Below are 19382 nucleotides of genomic sequence, written 5' to 3' on the forward strand. Positions count from 1 at the left end.
CTGTCCAGTTCTGGGCACCTGTCCTCAGGAAGGATATACTGGAAATGGATTGAGTACAAAGAAAGGCAACTAAGCTAAAAAAAAGGTATGGAGGATATTAGTTATGAGGAAAGGTTGCGAGCACTGAACTTATTCTCTCTGGAGAAGAGACACTTGAGAGGGGATATGATTTCAATTTACAAATACCATACTGGTGACCCCACAATAGAGATAAAACTTTTTTGCAGAAGGGTGTTTAACAAGACATGTGGCCACTCATTAAAATTAGAAGAAAAGAGGTTTAACCTTAAACTACGTAGCGGGTTCTTTACTGTAAGTGCGGCAGGGATGTGGAATTCCCTTCCACAGGTGATGGTGTCAGCAGGGGGGTATTGATAGTTTCAAGAAACTATTAGATAAGCACCTGAACGACCACAACATACAGGGATATACAAAGTAATACTGACTTCTAATCACACACATAGGTGGGACTTGATGGACTTGTGTCTTTTTTCGACCTCACCTACTATGTAACTGGGATTGTGCAGAGCAGGGCGACACAGCATATTACTGAATTTTAATCAGTATAGACACTTTTAATGTTTTACATAGCGATAACTGCAAAAAGGGCCAGCATGAAGTGATCTAGCATGACCTAATTTACTCACTAAAGTTCCACTTTAAAAATATATTATAATAAAAGAAATACATCTCACCCCAGATATGCAGCTGCTATATACAATGATGAAGTGTATGAGAGCCCAGATCAGAAGCACTTGTAAATAAAGCTCAGGAAAAATATTTGTAGAAAAAACATAGACCCCAAATGAACAACACATGTAAAAAAAAAACAAAAAAAAAACCATGCTGAATAAATATACATGTACAGACGCCAGATCAGCTTCACTGAAAAGAAAACTTTGTAGAATGATGTGTGCAGACCCCAGATCTGCAGCACTAGCAGTCATTACATGCCTCTAGAGCAGTGATGGCGAACCTTTTTGAGCCTAATGCCGCGTACACACGGTCGGACTTTTCGTCTACAAAAGTCCAACGGACGCTGACGGACTAAAGCTGGCTGGTAATCCGATCGTGTGTGGGCTTCTCCGGACTTTCAACGGACTTTTTCAGCCTCAAATCCGACGGACTTTAGATTTGAAACATGCTTCAAATCTTTCCGACGGACTCGAGTCCGGTCGAAAAATCCGCTCGTCTGTATGCTAGTCTGACGGACAAAAACCCACGCTAGGGCAGCTATTGGCTACTGGCTATCAACTTCCTTATTTTAGTCCGGTGTACGTCATCACGTAAGAATTCGACGGACTTTTGTGTGATCGTGTGTAGGCAAGTCTGTTCGTTAGAAAGTCCGCCGCAAGTCTGTCGGACAGGCTGTCGGACTTTTGTAGCTGAAAAGTCCGACCGTGTATACGGGGCATCAGTGTCCAAACCATGACACAAAACCTACTTATTTCTTTCAAAGTGCCAACACAGAATTAAACCTACCAGCGGCTCTGTACAGATGATGGGACTGATCATCCCTCTGAATGAGCCCTAAGGAACCAAAAATGTACAATTCTGCCAGATTCGTTCAGAATACAGTTCAGGAATGCATTGTGCTCAGAATACACTGTGCAACATACACTGACCATAACACCCACCTACCTGACACATGCACTCACCTACCTGACACATACTTCCTGCACTACTCACATCCCCATCCCCTCACACACAGTACATTGTAGATTGGAGGATCCATCCTCCTCTTTACCTCTCCACTCCCTCATCGTCCAGCTGTCCCCGGGCAGTATTGTGGGAGTCCCCGCCCTCCAGCCACTCCTCGATATCCCCACCTCCGGGAGGTCAGCTAGCAGCTACTGCACCTCTCCCATGGCCATGGATGATCTGCTCCGAGTACCGCCCCTACCCCTCTGCTGTTCCACAGGCTGAACCAGAGGGACAGACTGAACCAAAGTAGTCCTAAAGCAGGGGGAGCTGGAAAAGGGTGCCTGCAGAGAGGAATGCCCGAATGCCTTACCAGAGGTGTAGGGGTCCGGGAAAGGCAAAAAGCTGCAGCACAGACCCTCTGGACGGTGGAGGAAGAACTTTACACCCCCCTAAATATCTCACATGGGACGAGAGGACTGGCTACCCACCCCCCCCTGCCAACATCACTGGCACTGATGCATGGAAGCCAGCTCCTCAGTGCATGCACTGCCAGTGCAAGTGACTGCCTGGCTGGGGAATTCTCCTTGCGTGCCCACAGAGGGGGCTTGGCGTGCCAGCTGTGGCACACGTGTCATAGGTTCGCCATCACTGCTCTAGAGAATGGGTAGGATAGGCAGTGCTGATGAACAGTGGGCAGAGGTTACAGATATACAGTTCCTGCATATATTTATTAGTACCCCCTCCCTCGTTTTTTTCCATGGTGATGTGATTAAGTCAGCAACATAGCTGCTGGAACAACACAGGGAATGGAGGGAATTGGGGGTTTACCCTGATGAAGTTAGAGAACCTAAACTAGTGTCCAGTCTCCTTGACAGGTAATTAAAGAGAGCCTCTGAACAAGATGCAGGATCTTAGGAGAATAACGTTTTCATATGATTAGCAATTACAAGTGTATTCATAAAGAATTCAGACCCTCTTTACTTTTTTTTTTCCTAAATCTACACTCAGTAACCCATAAAGACAAAGTGAAAAGATAATTGTAGAAATGCTTGCAACTGTGTGAAAAAGGAAAAACTAAAATATCACATTGGCATAAGTATTCAGAGCCTTTGCAACAACACTTGAAATTTAGCTCATGTGCCTCTCATTTCTCTTCATCGTTGCTGAGATATTTTTACACCTTGATTGGAGTCTACTTGTGGTAAATTAAATTGATTAGCCCTGATTTCAAAAGGCACACACCTCTCTATAAAAGGTTTCACAACTGACAATGCATACTGTATCAGAGCAAAAACCAAGGTCAAAAAGAAACTGCCTGCAGAGGTCAGAGACAGGATTATTGCAAGTCTCAAATCTGGGGAAGGCTACAAATTAAATTATATTATATTATATATATATATATATATATTCTGCTGCACTGAAGGTTCCCAAAAGCACAGTGGCCTCCATAATTCTCAAATGGAAGCAGTTTGGCACAACCAGGACTCTACCAAGAGCTGGTTGCCTGGCTAAACTGAGCAATCGGGAGAGAAGTGTGACCAAGAACCTGATGGTCACTCTTACCGAGCTCCAGAGATTCGGTGTGGAGATGGGACAAAGTTCCAGAACAATCACCGCAGTCTTTTACCTATCTGGGCTTTATGGCACAGTGGCTAGACGGAAGCCTCCCCTCAGGTGCAAACACATGAAAGCCCACTTGGAGTTTGCAAAAAAGCACTTAAAAGGACTGTGAGGAACAAGATTCTCTGGTATGATGAAATCAAGATTGAACTGCTTGGCCTCAATTCTGAACATTATGTTTGGAGGAAACCAGGCATCACTCATCACCTGCCAAATACCATCCCAACAGTGAAGCAGGGTTCAGTCAGGGGAGGCAGGTAGGTCCTCACCTGTCATGAAAGGAAAAAAAAAAAAAAAGGAGGAGCTTCGAGGGTCATAGCTCAGCGACCTGGGGTCATAGATGCCAAATTTGGGGGGTATGGTTCCAGAGATATAGGGATCCTTGCGCAGCCTGTCAGAAGCTAAATACAGAGCGGCCACTTTAAATACAAGCTGACGCACTCTGTTTGAAGCAGACTAAGAGGTTGGGCTCACAGTGCCTCTCACTTCTTGTCAGAGGCACAGAGCTCAATGAACAGCTTGGAGTCTTGGACCAATGGTAAAGTACCATTGGTCGCAGCTGTCCAATAAAAATGCTGCAGTGGAGGCACGCCTCCCACTGCAGTGTCATAGAAGACAAATGCTCCCTTCCAGCCCAGCCCTCTTAACTACAAGGGAAAAACACCATGTGTTTATGGGTATAATATTTACCCACAATCCCATGTTTCTCTTACACGGTTACGAGGGAGAAACTGATTATGTTGAAAAGGTACTGTTATATTCAAGCTAAATCATATATTTGTTATAACATAATAATTTATTATCCATTTACTGTGAAATTACTGGTTGGAAGTTATAACTTCAAACTTCAGTAAATTTGTCCGTTAAGCCACCTGCAGAGTACAGATTACTTATGTTAATTAAACCCTTGCCACCCAGGCCAATTCTGTGACATTTCTCTCCTATATGTAAAAATCTTTTTTTTTGGCTAGAAAATTATTCGGAACCCCTAAAACATTATATATATATTGTTTTAGCAGACACCCTGGGGAACAAAATGGTGGTCGTTGCAGCTTTTTATGTCACATGGTATTAGCGCAGCAATTTTTTTAAAGGCTTTTTTTGGGGGAATAAATAAAATGAATAATAAAAAAAAAAAAAAAACATTAACGTTAGCCAGATTTTTTTGTATAATGTGAAAGAAGTTACGCCAAGTAAATAGATACCTAACATATCATACTTTAAAATTGCGCAAACTAGTGGAATGGTGCCAAACTTCAGTACTTATAAATTTTCATAGGTGACGCTTTAAATTTTTTTACAAGTTACATGTTTAGAGTTACAGAGGAGGTCTAGTGCTAGGATTATCGCTCTAACAATCGCGGCGTATATAACCTGTGTGTATCTGGCTCTGATACTAGCCAGGGCCTCACCAGCCACTGACCTTACCGCATGTCCCTGTTGTGGTGGTGTTTTTCAGCAGCAGGGACTGGGAGACTAGTCAGGGTTGAGGGAAAGCTGAATGGAGCAAAGTAAAAAGAGATAAACAAAAACCTGTTCCAAAGCACTCAGGATCTCAGACTGGGCCAAAGGTTCACCTTCCAACATGACAATGATCCTAAGCACACAGCCAAGACAACACAGGAGGGGCTTAGGGACAACTCTGACTGTCCTAGGATGTGGCACAGCAAGAGCCCTGACTTGAACCCTATTGAACATCTGTGGAGAGACCTGAAAATGGCTGTCCAACAGTCCCCATCCAATCTGACTGAGCTTGAGAGGCTATGAATGGCAGAAAATTCCCCAATACAGGTGTGCAAAGCTTGTTGCTTCATACCCAATAAGATCCTAGGCTGTAATTGCTGCCAAAAGGTGCTTCAACAAAAGTAAAGGGGCTGAATACCTAACTACATGTGGGATTTCAGTTTTTATTTATATATACACACACACACATATATATATATATATATATATATATATATATATATATATATATATATATATATATATATATCACACACACACACACGTTTCTAAAATTCTGTTCTCACTTATTGATATTGGTATTGAGCGTTAATAAACCTGTCGCTGCAGGGCAACGTAATGGTAGGGGATTTTGCAGACAATCATCAGGATTGTGTGTAAATCTGACAAGCACACAGCTGCCTGTCAGATGAAAGCAGTCCGGGGGCCTCCAGTAGCACCGGATTGCTTTCATACCCCCGGGCTTCGCTTGCCCATCTGTGGGCCTGGGGCTGACATAGCGAGTGCCATCAGGTAGGAGGGGGGGGGGGGGTTGGTAGCTGAGCAAACACACCTTCTTGTTTGTGACCCGAAAGCGATGCATTTGATGTCACTTCCGCCCCTCCCTCAGTTTCCCTAGCCAGCAAAGGATGGAATGCAATGCAATCTCTATTGCATTACATCCAGTGGAGCATAAAAGTGGACTTTTAGACCCTGGAGATCTCATTAACCACTTACGGACCGCCCGCCATTATATGGCGGTACTTTGAAGTGGGATATTGTTGTTATGGCAGCTAGCTGCTGCCATAACCCCGCTATCCACTTCTTCAGCGGGCGGACCGTTTTCAGATAAAAGTGGTCTCTGCTGCGCAAGATCACTTTTATCGGGGGCAGAAGAGGGGGGCCCCCCTCCCCAGTGTCCTCCGACGCTTACCGGAGCCGCCGGCAGCAGCAATCGCGTCCTCTTCAGTGTTAGGTTTGGAGCTGAGTGAGGGGAAGATGGCCCCTGCTTGGCTCTACAATTGCAGGGCAGAAGCGACGTCAAAACGTCACTTAGCTCTTAAAGGGATTTTTTTTTTTCAAACGACTTTTTTTATTGCATTTTAGTGTAAATATCAATCTTTTTAAATTCCTTATAAACAGGAATAAAAGTGACACCATTTTTTTTTTTTAAAGAACAGTGTAAAAAAAAAAAAAAAAAAAACAAAAACAAAATATTAATAATAAAAAGTATATATATATATATATATATATATACATACACACACACACACATATATATACATACATACACGCAATATATATTTACTCAGCGTAACATCTTTCACAGTATAAAAAAAAAAGATGGGCTAACGTTACTGTTGTCTTATAAAAAAAAAAGTGTATTTTTTTCAAAAAAGTAGCTTGTAAGACCGCTGCACAAATACGGTGTGACAAAGTATTGCAACGACCGCCATTTTATTATCTAGGGTGTTTTTATCTTGCAAACCTGGCCTGTTAGTGGACACTGAGGACAGGGTTGATGACCACTGTTGTAATGTATTTGTATTGAATTTTCGGACGACAACTATACTGACTAAGCGAAAATTGTATGATCTGGAATCGTGCGAGGAAAATTTGTGTGCATGCCCAATCGAATAAGATGGGAGGAACGGTCGTGATCGGCTGTCGAAATAAATGTACACGCGATCCGAAAATCGTATGATCCTTCCTTTGACAACCGTTTTTGTACGATATTCGGATCGTGTGTATGGGTCATTAAAGTGGATAAAGAGAACCTATCACCTAAAAATGATCACATAGGGGACTTTTTGTCCCCTATGTGAAAAAAAAAAAAAGTTCAATAAAAAAAAAAAAAACATTTGTTTTTGAAATTGTAAAAAAATTAACAATACAAGATAGGCTGTGCTAAGTTAAATAAAAAATACAAAATCTGCTAGCACATACAGTATCTCACAAAAGTGAACACACCCCTCACATTTTTGCAAAAAATTTATTGTATTTTTTCATGTGACAACACTGAAGAAATGAAACTTTGCTACAATTTAAAAAGTAGTGAGTGTACAGTTTGTATAACCGTGTAAATTTGCTGTCCCCTAAAAATAACTCAACACACAGCCATTAATGTCTAAACCGCTAGCAACAAAAGTGAGTATACCCCCTGTGAAAATGTCCAAATTGGGCCCAAAGTGTCAATATTTTGTGTGGCCACCATTATTTTCCAGCACTGCCTTAATCCTCTTGGGCATGGAGTTCACCAGAGCTTCACAGGTTGCCACTGGAGTCCTCTTCCACTCCTCCATGTGACCACATCTGGTTGATGTTAGAGACCTTGAGCTCCTCCACCTTCCGTTTGAGGATACCCCACAGATGCTAAATAGGGTTTAGGTCTGGAGACATGCTTGGCCAGTCCATCACCTTTACCCTCAGCTTCTTTAGCAAGGCAGTGGTCATCTTGGAGGTGTGTTTGGGGTCATCCTGTTGGAATACTGCCCTGCAGCCCAGTCTCCAAAGGGAGTGGATCATGCTCTGCTTCAGTATGTCACAATACATGTTGGCATTCATGGTTCCCTCAATAACCTGTAGCTCCCCAGTGCCGGCAGCACTCATGCAGCCCCAGACCATGACACTCACACCACCATGCTTGACTGTAGACAAGACACACTTGTCTTTGTACTTCTCACCTGGTTGCTGCCACACAGGCTTGACACCATCTGAACCAAATAGGTTTATCTTAATTCCACAGGACATGGTTCCAGTAATCCGTGTGCTTAGTCTGCTTGTCTTCAAACTGTTTGCAGGCTTTCTTGTTTATCATCTTTAGACAAGGCTTCCTTCCGGGACGACAGTCATGCAAAACAATCTGATGCAGTGTGCGGCGTATGGTCTGAGCACTGACAGGCTGACCCCCCACCCCTTCAACCTCTGCAGCAATGCTGGCAGCACTCATACCTCTATTTCCTAAAGACAACCTCTGGATATGATGCTGAGCACGTGCACTCAACTTCTTTGGTCGACCATGGCGAGCCCTGTTCTGAGTGGAACCTGTCCTGTTAAACCGCTGTATGGTCTTGGCCACCGTGCTGCAGCTCAGCTTCACAGTCTTGGCAATCTTCTTATAGCCTTGGTCATCTTTATGTAGAGCAACAATTCTTTTTTCAGATCCTCAGAGTTCTTTACCATGAGGTGCAATGTTGAACTTCCAATGACCAGTATGAGAGAGTGAGAGTGATAACACCAAATTTAAACACACCTGCTCCCCATTCACACCTGAGACCTTGTAACACTAACGAGTCACATGACACCGGTGAGTGAAAATGGCTAATTTGACCCAATTTGGACATTTTCACTTAGGGGTGTACTCACGTTTTGTTGCCAGCAGTTTAGACATTAATGGCTGTGTGTTATTTTGAGGGGACAGCAAATTTACACTGTTATACAAGCTGTACTCTCACTACTTTACATTGTAGCAAAGTTTCATTTCTTCAGTGTTTCCACATGAAAAGATATAATAAAATATTGACAAAAATGTGAGGAGTGTACTCACTTTTGTGAGATACTGTATATGCTGGAACAGCATAAAGGCTCATTTACACTTGCTTTGGCTTCCCCACACATTAAAGCGCCTACCGCTTCAACATGCTTTTATGATGCATTTTTGATGCTTCAGTAAAGCTTTTGGTGGAGCTTTGGCGATGCTCTTTTGAAGCATGACAGATGGCCTGCGTGTGTGTGGATATCTCATACCTGCAATTTCTCCAAAACAAAGTGAAGCTAAAGCTTAATTAAAGCCTCTCAAAGTCAGAGTTCTATGAAGGCTTTGAAGCACCACTAAAGCGACATGGGGTATAAAGTTCTGAAGTGAAGCAAAGCAAAAGCAAACGCAAGGTGTAAACATGACTGTAAGCTAACCATTTTATTTAGCGACAGGGGCTTTGACTGGCATTTAGAGAGCTTTAACAAAGCCTGTCCAAAGCAAGTGTAAACTAGCCCTAAAAAAAAATAGTGTACCAAAGGTGCAGCGATTAGAACCAAAAAGATCAGGATTATAAAGTCCAATTTACATATTGATCAGTCCAAATAAATGCATTCCCAAACCTGCTTCAAATATAAATTGGAAAGTAGCAATCAATATAAAGAGAAGGAATGTCCAGAAAGGAGCCATCACCATTGTAACGGAACGTCCCACACAGCTTGAGTGCTTCTGTCAGCATACAGCCTCCTCTTCCAGTCTGAACATCAGATATTACAGCCCATATATTGTAACTAAAAACTAGGCGAGACTAGCTCAGTGACACAGCTTGAACATGGAATGATTTATTGGACAAGAATACAGCCTTTTATACATTTCAGAAGTATGTCAGTTCCTCGCATACACAATAACCCAAATATCTACCCAAAACATCACACAATGGTTTAGCTAACGAGGTACAGCTGACTCATCGCTAATCCTATCACATTATTTAAATAACCACCTGAATGACTCGGATGTCACATTGCAGACCAGCCTTGCTGACTTCAAGATAACTGCAGACAATACACATTACCATAAGCGTAAACACAGCAAACCTTCAAACAATAGCAGAAGACCTAATTACAATTAACAATACAAACAGTGATCTCCCCCCTCCTCAGCCTAGTAGGCAACCAACTATATTAGGAGTAGACTGTCCAGCTCCTACACAGCTCTAGAGTCCTGTGATCAGCTCTTTCAATTAACATGTCGAGTTCAGAATTGAACAAACCAGCAATAGTCTTTATATATATATCCTGGGAGAGATTGTGGACAAATATATTACTGTTTCATTTTAAATAACCACCCTCTCATTATCAAACAGCTGTCTATTTTTCTCAGTCACTCTATGCCCTTAATAGACACAGGGTAACTTAGACATAGGAGTTGCATGGGGAGCTAAAACAAAAGGTTTCCCAACCTCTTCAAGGAATTTTGGGTTCCATGGGCTCCCCACGCAATCACATCTCTCCCCTTTCGGCAGCAGCAGACTAACACAGAGGGAGACCCCAGACAGGTTGACTCCAAAGTTAGTCCGTAGTTCCAGTCCCCCAATGTCTGCACTAACGCAGTACCCCAAACAAATTGTTCCAAACAGAGCATTACTCGCCCAGCCAACCTCTGCCTCTCTTGTAGAACATACCCGCTGCTGGGGGGGGGGGGTGAACTGGTCCTTCCTTCCCCCTGGAATCACTTCAGCTGCTGGAGAGAAGACAGGGTGGCTGGGCTCACTCAGTCATGCTGTTGGGGATCTGGGCTGACTGCCCAGCATCCCTGGGGTATACAAGTGGAGACTGAAGTCCCATCCAATTTCACAGGAAATCCATCCTCAGTTGAGGGTAGAGGCCAGCAGCACTCTGCCCTTTTGCCAGCGCTTCTTCTGGGGACCCCTCATCATCTGCGCTGGCTAACTGTTGGGGAGGGAGGCCGACTGCCCAAGCTCCCTGGAATGCCACTGTTGCTGGGAAGAGGTTGGTAGCACTCTGCCCTGTTGCCAGCACGTCTGCTGGTTTTCTGTTAATAGAGACCGCAGGCCCATCCACCAATACCAGATCAAGCTGCAGTTGTGAGGCGCCGATTGCATTCTCTCCTTAGATACTGATCTGAAGCTCGGGAGTGACCGCCACCTCCTCACTCTGGGCCTCCAGAACTGCTGCAGGTGTGAGGAAGAGGTCTTGGACCCCCTGTCCGGTTGCCAGCGCTTCAGCTGGGTTGGTGTCATAATTCTGGGGCGCCATCTGCTACTGGAACTCCCTTTCTCTGGTATTGTCTCCCAGGTGCACAAACCCTTGTTGGGGAGGGGGAATGTGGCTGCTTACCCTCCCTGCATCTCTGAAATCCACTGGGGAAGAGGAACCATCACCTTCTCACCTCAGGCCCCTGAAACTGCCACGGGTGTGGAGCAGGGGTCTGCAGTACTCTGTCCTGCTGCCAGTACTTCTGTTGGGGGTTTGCTAGGTGGTTCATCCTCTACAGAGAAGTTGATTAAATCACTAGTCTCTAATTGCTGAAAATCCAGGGCACGGGCTGGTGACACTTGGGCCCAGTGCCAGCACTTGAGCAGGTGATGCATAATCTGTAACATCCTCCAATGAAAAACCCATTGGGTCCATAATCTGTAATTTGTGGCTGGAGAGATGAGCCGACCGCTCCATCTCCCGTATCCTCATCCGGCTGCTGAACAGACATTTCTCCATCCAAGATCATCTCACCCAGAAACAGGATCGTCAAGGTCAGTCAGCACTTGTTGCATCTGCCATAAGACCTCTGCGTCCATAGCTGCGGGTGAAGGTGGGCAAAGCAAACTGTTACTATGCCACATTGCCGACTCTTCAGTCAGGATTTCAGAGCTGTCGGCTGGTACTTCTGGATAGTCCCAGGCAAAGGGAGCCCAGCCCTGGCGCTGAGCAGAGTCTAGCAGCCGTCTGCAGGCGATATCCAGCTCCCATTCCTGAAGGGCTAGAAACTATATCTTCCAGTGTCCAGTGCACTTCGAGACGTTCAGTAGCTCTTTGCTGAAATCCATGATTTTGTCCAAACGCCACTCCAAATAACTCCCAATTTATGGCCCCCTGACAGCTTCACATACAACAGTCCCAGGCCGCCGTAGCCAAAGCCTTCCGTTGGACTGCCATCCGCTATCCAAGGGCATGCTTGGGATATATGCCACTGGAGGGCTCTGTAGCTCACATCCAGCCACATCTCTGCCCAGACCAGCCTGCTTAGCTGTCTGCTCCTTGGGTGGTTTTTCTCCCAAAAACAGCACCGACAATCCATACTTCGGCCAGTACCTTTCCTGGATGGAGGAAAGAATTTTTCCCTGGTGGCACTGCTCACGGGCATTTCCTTCCAGAGTTTGCAGCAGAGAATCATACCATCCCATCAGGGCCTGCTCTGATACTGGTCCTCTGTGCTGTATCTGCATCTCTCATAACCTCCTTTTCGAATCCCTCTTCCATGGCGGCTGGTATCTGCATCTCTCCTCTTCTGCTATCCAGACCTTGGATCCCAGTGGAGGTTTGGATGTCCCAGACTGCAGGAAGCTTCCCACTGCTTGCCACCAATGTAACGGAACGTCCCACGCTCTGCTCGAGTGCTTCCGTCAGTATACAGCCTCCTCCAGGCTGAACATCAGATATCCAATATTGATAAAAAGGAAGGAAGGTGGGACTTTATATGAAGCATACACCCCAGGAGATAACACTATATAGATGAAGATGAGCGGTACTAAGTATATTGGAACTATGGACATTCCATGACAGCACTGCAAAACACCAATTGGCAGTCATTGGTTTATTGATATAAAAAAAAAATTATAACAATAATAGTAATACCATGATAAAATATTGACATAGTAAGTTCATAATTCAAACATTATATAGAACAGAGTTCATTATGATATATAAAATATGACAATAATAATAGTGTTATAATTTACTAGTAACATAATGAGTTCATATTGTACACATTGTATAGAACCAATTTTCATAAAAATGTGTCTCCCTAGTAAAAAACTATCTCTAGTTCATTGGTACAATCCAATTGGTATGTATGGTAATTGATGGTGTTGCAAAATATAAGCAAAAAGGCATCTTTTGGCTCGACGCGTTTTGTGGCGAGTGCCACTCTTCAGGCGCAAGTATGGGGTAGATGTAGGAATGCCAATGAGACTGGGTGCAGGCATGGAGGGCCGGAAGGCCGACCAGAATCAACATCAGTCCCGGGAGCTGGGGTGGACAAACCCAACCTTAGATGGAAAGGGGAGACAATATTCCCCAGGGATAGGCCCCTCATGGATAGAAAAAGAGAACATGATCCACAGAATTGTAACCATCCAGCAGGCTCAAGTCATAGGTAACAGGGGTCCTTCCAGCTTCAAGCTCCTCTCAGCTTTGAAAGATCAACAACCATCTCTCTCCAATATCCAATATTACAGCCCATCTATTGTAAGGAAGAACCAAGCGAGACTAGCTCAGTTACACAGCTTGAACATGGAATGATTTATTGGACAAGAATACAGCCTTTTAGACTTTTGAGAAGTATGTCAGTCCCTCACATACACAATAACCCAAATCATGACATAATGGTTTGGCCAACGAGGTACAGCTAACTCATGGCTAATCCCTCAATTTACCACATGGATGACTCAGATGTCACATTGCAGACCAGCCTTGCTGACTTCAAGCTAACTGCAGACAATACACATTATTATAAGCGTAAACACAGCAAACCTTCAAGCAATAGCAGAAGACCTAATTACAATTAACAATACAAACAGTGATCTCTCCCCTCTTCAGCCTAGTAGGCAACAGACTATAGCAGAAGTAGGCTGTCTGGCTCCTACACAGCTTTAGAGGCTTGTGATCAGCTCTTTCAATTAACATGTCGAGTTCAGAATCAAACAAACCAGCAATAGTCTTTATATATATATATATATCCTGGGAGATATTGTGGATAAATATTACTGTTCCATTTCAAAGTGATTGCAAAGGCTCGTTTTTTTTTTTTTTTTTCTTTAAACAACATACTTACCTCCACTGTGCAGCTCGTTTTGCACAGAGTGGCCCCAAACCTCGACTTCTGGGGTCCCCTGGTGGCTTTCGTGGCTCCTCCCCGCATCAGATAACCCCCTAGGGGAAGCGCTATCCTGGGTGGGGGAGTTTACCTTGTGGGCGTGCTCCAGAGTCCAGCATTTGCATAGACACGAATGCCGGACTCGGCCCCGCCCCCTGCATCATTGGATTTGATTGACAACAGCGGGAGCCAATGGCCGCGCTGCTATCTTTCCAATCAAGAGCTGGAATCCCGTGGAGAGAGGGAGAGCACGTCTCCTTTGACAGAAATACAGGGCTCAGTCAGGTAAGTAAAACAGGGGGCCAGTCACTGCCAGGTGTTTTTTCACCTTAATGCATCGGATGCATTAAGGTGAAAAAACACAAGGGTTTACAACCCCTTTAAGTAACCACCTTCTCATTGTCCATTAAACAGCTGTCCGTCATTTTTCTCAGTCACCTTATGCCCTTAATAGACACAGGGTGACTTAAACATAAGCAGTGCCTGGGGAGCTGAAACAAAAGTTTTCCAACCTCTCCAAGGGATTCTGGGTTCCATGGGCCCCCCGCCCAAAGTGACTCCCGTCACAACTATCATCCGTTCACACTGCCTCATACCCCTCAATGTGAACCCCCTAAGGAAGGTCAGACAAGTGTGTTCAAAATGATCCTGGGATGGGGTCACTGGAGTTGCTTCACATCACAATAAGAATCCAAATGGTACTCTGTTTTTAGGCACATATAGGTTTACTAGTAGTTGGAGAGGGAGCAATGTTGTCAGAGAAAGTGAGGCCAAAAAACCTGTGTCCCATTCGGACTGAATGTCGAATGGGACGTAAATGCGTTCATCAGTAACCGTTGATTTATTATTTTTTCATGTGCATTTTATTTATATTTTATCTCATTTCTGTAATTTTTACTTATTTTGTATATTTTTTTCATTATTGAATTGCTGTGCGTTAGGTATAGCTATCCAGATACGTTTTCTTATCCTTCTGTTTATAGAATTAGTAATGAGAATGATTACAACATTCTTATTTGATTTTAAGATACACAAAATAGCATTTTTTTCTCTTTTTACTATTATTACTTTTTGTGATCTTTTAATATATGTTACTGCTTGCTGCTCTTGAATTGGGAGGCTCACTGGTTCAACTTCCTGTGTTTGGACTGCACAGGTCATACATATGCTATTAGTGCAGGAGGAGTATCCTCTCCTCTTCCTGTTTGTGGAAGGCAACTAATGCCATAGCCACCGCACCCCCCCATCTTATACACAGCGCGATGTCGTGCGCTGACCATGCCCCTGATGAAACGCATAGGGAGGAGTCGCGACGTGTGATGTTATTGTGTACTGGATCCCGGAGGCCATTTTCATGGTTGGAAACTTCAGTTTCTTTTGCATTGATGCCAGATTTGATACCAGGTGAGGGTACTACTTTTTAAACAATACATTTTATTCGATGTACTACACTATGATATGCCCTTTTATCCCTCCATACCTTTATGGGAGTATTAAGGATATCATGGGCAGTGGAGGAACATCTAATTAGAAGGAGCTAGGTGATTCAACTCCAGTGACACCATCCCAGGACCATTTTGCCCCCGTCACGTGTGTTTCATGCTTGTCTGACCTTCCTTGGTAAGGGTCCAACATTGAGGGGTAAGAGGCAGTGTGTGAACAGGTGAAGGACAGGATCCTTTCTGGACACTCCTCTTTATCCATATTGATTGCTGCTTTCCAATTTATATTTGAAGCAGGATTGGGAATGCTTTGATATGGACTTAATATATAAATTGGATTTTAGAATCTGATCTTTTTGGTTCTAAGCGCTGCACCTACCTTCCACTGTAAAAAATGTAAGTCAACAAATTCCACTCCCCCCCTATTTACACACGTATGAATGAAACACAAGTGACGGGGGCACCCGCACATTAAAAACATAGATCGCGATACAGGTTACATATCGCCGTGCCCGGAGTGAAAGCAATATTTCTAGCACCAGACCTGCTCCATATTGCTAAACTGATGACCTATAGGGGGCTTTTAAAGTGTCCCCTATAGAAAATACAGTACTCAAGTTTTTCCCCATTACACGTGCGCACGCAAATTTAAATTTGACATGTTGGGTATCCGTTTACTCGGTGCAATCTCATCTTTTATATTTTACCAAAAAATTGGGTAATTCATGGTGTGCCCTAAAATTAACTTGCATTTATACTCAAAATTTGTGCTTCCTAGATCTTTGAAGTAAAAGCATGAAAAACTTTCTTTATTCTCTAGGGTGTCTGCTTTTAGAAAACACGTTTTGAGGGTTTATGCAATCTTTTAGGCCTAAAATTATTTTTTTTATCCACTTGCCACCCAAGGTACGTCATATGATGTCCTGGGCTTTGAGTGGGGATATCTGAAAGATGGCTGCAGGCTGTTCAGCCACTTGATTGTTCTTACAGGTGGCGGAAGGGGATATGTCCCCCCTCCCGCAAGAGCGGTGAGCCAGAGAAGGAATTAGGTGGAAGTTCACCATAGAGAATACCGGTGATCAGATGGTCACATGCAGTCTCTATGACTCAGAGGCCCGGCTGTGATGTTATGACATTAAGTCCGGCCTGGCAGTTGTAAATAATGCCGTGTACTTAGCTGGAAAGCCATGAATTTTTTTTTTAATCTCAAGCTTTCCAGCCTGGAGGTGATGTGGGGTCCTCTTGACCCCACATCTCTCCATAAAGAGGACCCGTCATGCCCTATTCCTATTACAAGGGAAGTTTACATTTCTTGTAATAGGAATAAAAGTGATCAAAAAAAAAAAAAAAAAGCTAAGTGCCCCGTCCCCGCGTGCTTGCACGCAGAAGTGATCACATATGTACATAGCACCTACATATGTAAAACGTGTTCAGTCCACAAGCGAGGTATCGCCGTGAACGTTAGAGCGAGTCAACAATTCTATCCCACGACCTCCTCTAACTCTAAACAGGTAACCTGTAAAAAAAAAAAAAAAAAAAAATTAAATTGTTGCCTATGGAGATTTAAGTACGAAAGTTTGGCGCCATTTCACGAGTGTGCGCAATTTTAAAGAGTGACATGTTAGGCATCTATTTACCTGGCATAACATCTTTCACGTTCTACAAAAAAATGGGCTAACTTTAGGGGTTTTTTTTTTACTCATGAAATTGCTGTGCAAATACCATGTGACAAAAAGTTGCAACGACCAACAATTTATTCCTTAGGGTCTCTGCAAAAAAAAAAAAAAAAAAACATATATAACATTTGGAGGTTCTGAGTAATTTTCTAGCAAAAAAATTTGGATTTTTACATGTAGGAGCGGAGTGCCAAAATTGGCCCGGATGACAAGTGGTTAAAACATGTGCACAAAAAAAAAAAAAAATGCAAAAAATGGCTCCGACAGCAAAAGAGCTAATGAGAACAAAAAAATGAACATACATGTCAATACGTTATGAATGCACTGTATAAGCAAACACACACACACGTTCCTGCCAGCCTAGTGAAGACAGATTTATCACACAGTGGGGCTTTATAGTAGGCTGAAAAGCCTATGAAATGCAAGTTTCAATTTTTAAACTTTAGGGAATGGCCAACAAATGGTTTTAGCGACAACTGGCATTTAGGTTAAATTAGTACTTGCTGCCCACATAACGCATGTGTGTGACAACAAAGAAGGCGGGCTTTAGACACCCACATGCCGCACATATGCATTTATGGCCACAGAGTTTTCTCTGCTGAGAACGCACTCCCAGCACAATGACCAATCTGTCAAAGACAGCTCTCATTCTGTATTATTGATCAGGAGTGAGTGAGACCAGCTCCCATAAATGTGACCACACTGACAGCCAATCACAGTGGTCATGTGATCAGCTGATCCTTCCTTCCCCCCAGGCATACAAACACCAATTACAAAGCAAGTCAGGCCTGGGCGGGAAGGGGTTAAAGGGTTAATAGATTCCTAGTCATGAAAAAATGATGCCCCGGGGAGGATTTTTTTTTAATAAAGATACTAAGTCAAGGCAAGCACATGGAATATAATATATATATATATATATATATATATATATATATATATATATATATATATATATATATTTAGTATTAGATTTATGAAGTTATTTTAAACAAGTAAAAACTGTGCATTATTTTATCATACAGTATTTTCAATTAACAGAATACATGACTAATACTCAAATGATGGTGAGATGCAAAACATGATAAAACATCCAATAATGATTTTGAGTCATGAGCAAGCAGTCTATTAAAGATCAGACTATAGGACCACTGGATACAACAGTGATGAGTCTAATTCATAAATTCAAGGGATTGGTGATCAAAAACTTGGCACATGTGTACTCACAGGATTGATGATTAAATCCTGGGCACAAGTAACCTGGCCCTTGTTAGGGCTATTTTATGAAAAACCTAAGAAAACAAAAATTCTACAGCCAGCTGAGCATCTCTTCTTTATATTTTTGTGGATCTATGAATGCTTTGTCAATCGATCGAATCATAAGTTCACCACAATAGGGACACTCAGCTGCCACAATGTTATCAATGTCTGCCTTGATCTGCTCACGGCTTGGTTGTCTCTTGCCCAGACTTATACTGTCTTCATCCTTTGCATGGGAGCAGCTTTTGGAAGGCTGTGCTGCGGCTCCTAATTTCTTCTGCAAGTCTTCTAATTTGATCTGCTTGTAAGCAGGAAGATTGGGGAAAACTAACTGCATGAGGCAGTCATAATGGAACATGTGACCACAAAGGAAGAGATAGAATGGGCGATTCAATAGTGGAAAATCACAAGAAGTGCACTTATCTTGCGGATCAACAGAGCTATACTTGTTCCTCATCTCCTGCATGTCTTCCCGAATACGTTTTGCACTCAGTGTAGCATCTTCCATCTCTTGCTTTAGCTCTTCTATATGCTGGTTGTAAGCTTGAAGTGAACTGCATATGGCTTCCTTGAAGTGGTCAATGGTCACAAAGTCAGGGAAGAATGGAAGAATATCTTCTATTTTGAGAAGATTACAGCTAGACAGACAAACCATGGCCTTCTTCACATCTTTCTCTTCCTGCACCACATGACGAGCGATTTTAAGCCACAATTTCTTCTTTAGTTCCTCATCATCTGCTGGTAAATCTGCACAAGACTTTGCTAGGTCCACATCCACCTATAAGTATTAAGAAAAAAAATATGTATTACTGCTATGAAAAAGATCAACATTTAGGCCTCATGCACACAGGGCGTATGTCAGTTTAGCCCCTCTGAAGATCTTTTCTCCTGTTAGGAGAAAAATTGATTAAAAAAAAAAAAAAAAGGGTAAAAGCTGCATATTGCACATGTTTACGTACAAACATTTGAGCATTAAAGTGGTTGTAAACCCTCATAAGACCACTTTTTGTTACAGGTAAGGCTTACCTGTAGCTACCCAGGATATCTCCTAAACCTGCACGGTTTAGGAAACATTCCCTGTATTTGCCGATGTCATCGGCACATGCGCACTGAAGCAAACAAACAATGGCACATACCTTACCGGCGGCTCCCCGGGAGTTATGTCGCCGGCCGGTGCCGTGTACGGGTACCGCAGCGGGGGCTTCGATTTCAGGTGAGTATTACATAATGAGCGAGTATGCTATGCATACTCGCTCGTTATGTTGTCTTGCAGGTGTTTTATTGTTTTAAAGTGGGTTTACAACCCGCTTTAATGGATTCCATTTCCCAGAATATTAATTTATTCTGCCCATTTATTCTGGAATGCATTAACACCCAAGCGCTCTCAGCTCCCCTCCTGAATGCTTCTTTTTTAACATGCCTATAAATGCATGC

The 19382-nt window shown here is 43.2% G+C and overlaps 1 protein-coding gene across 3 annotated transcripts in view; it reads right to left on the minus strand.

Moving 5' to 3' along the window:
• Positions 1-554: 554 nt before the first annotated feature.
• Positions 555-19382, minus strand: part of VPS18 (VPS18 core subunit of CORVET and HOPS complexes) — a 215181-nt gene continuing 196353 nt past the window's right edge. For all 3 annotated transcript variants that reach the window (XM_073610191.1, XM_073610190.1, XM_073610192.1), the window contains one exon: positions 555-18726. In XM_073610191.1, the coding sequence (XP_073466292.1) occupies positions 17998-18726 (729 nt within the window). In that variant the 3' untranslated portion in view covers positions 555-17997. The remainder of the gene's footprint in view (positions 18727-19382) is intronic.

The sequence above is a fragment of the Aquarana catesbeiana genome, linkage group LG13, assembly GCF_042186555.1.
Source record: "Aquarana catesbeiana isolate 2022-GZ linkage group LG13, ASM4218655v1, whole genome shotgun sequence".
Lineage (NCBI taxonomy): Eukaryota > Metazoa > Chordata > Amphibia > Anura > Ranidae > Aquarana > Aquarana catesbeiana.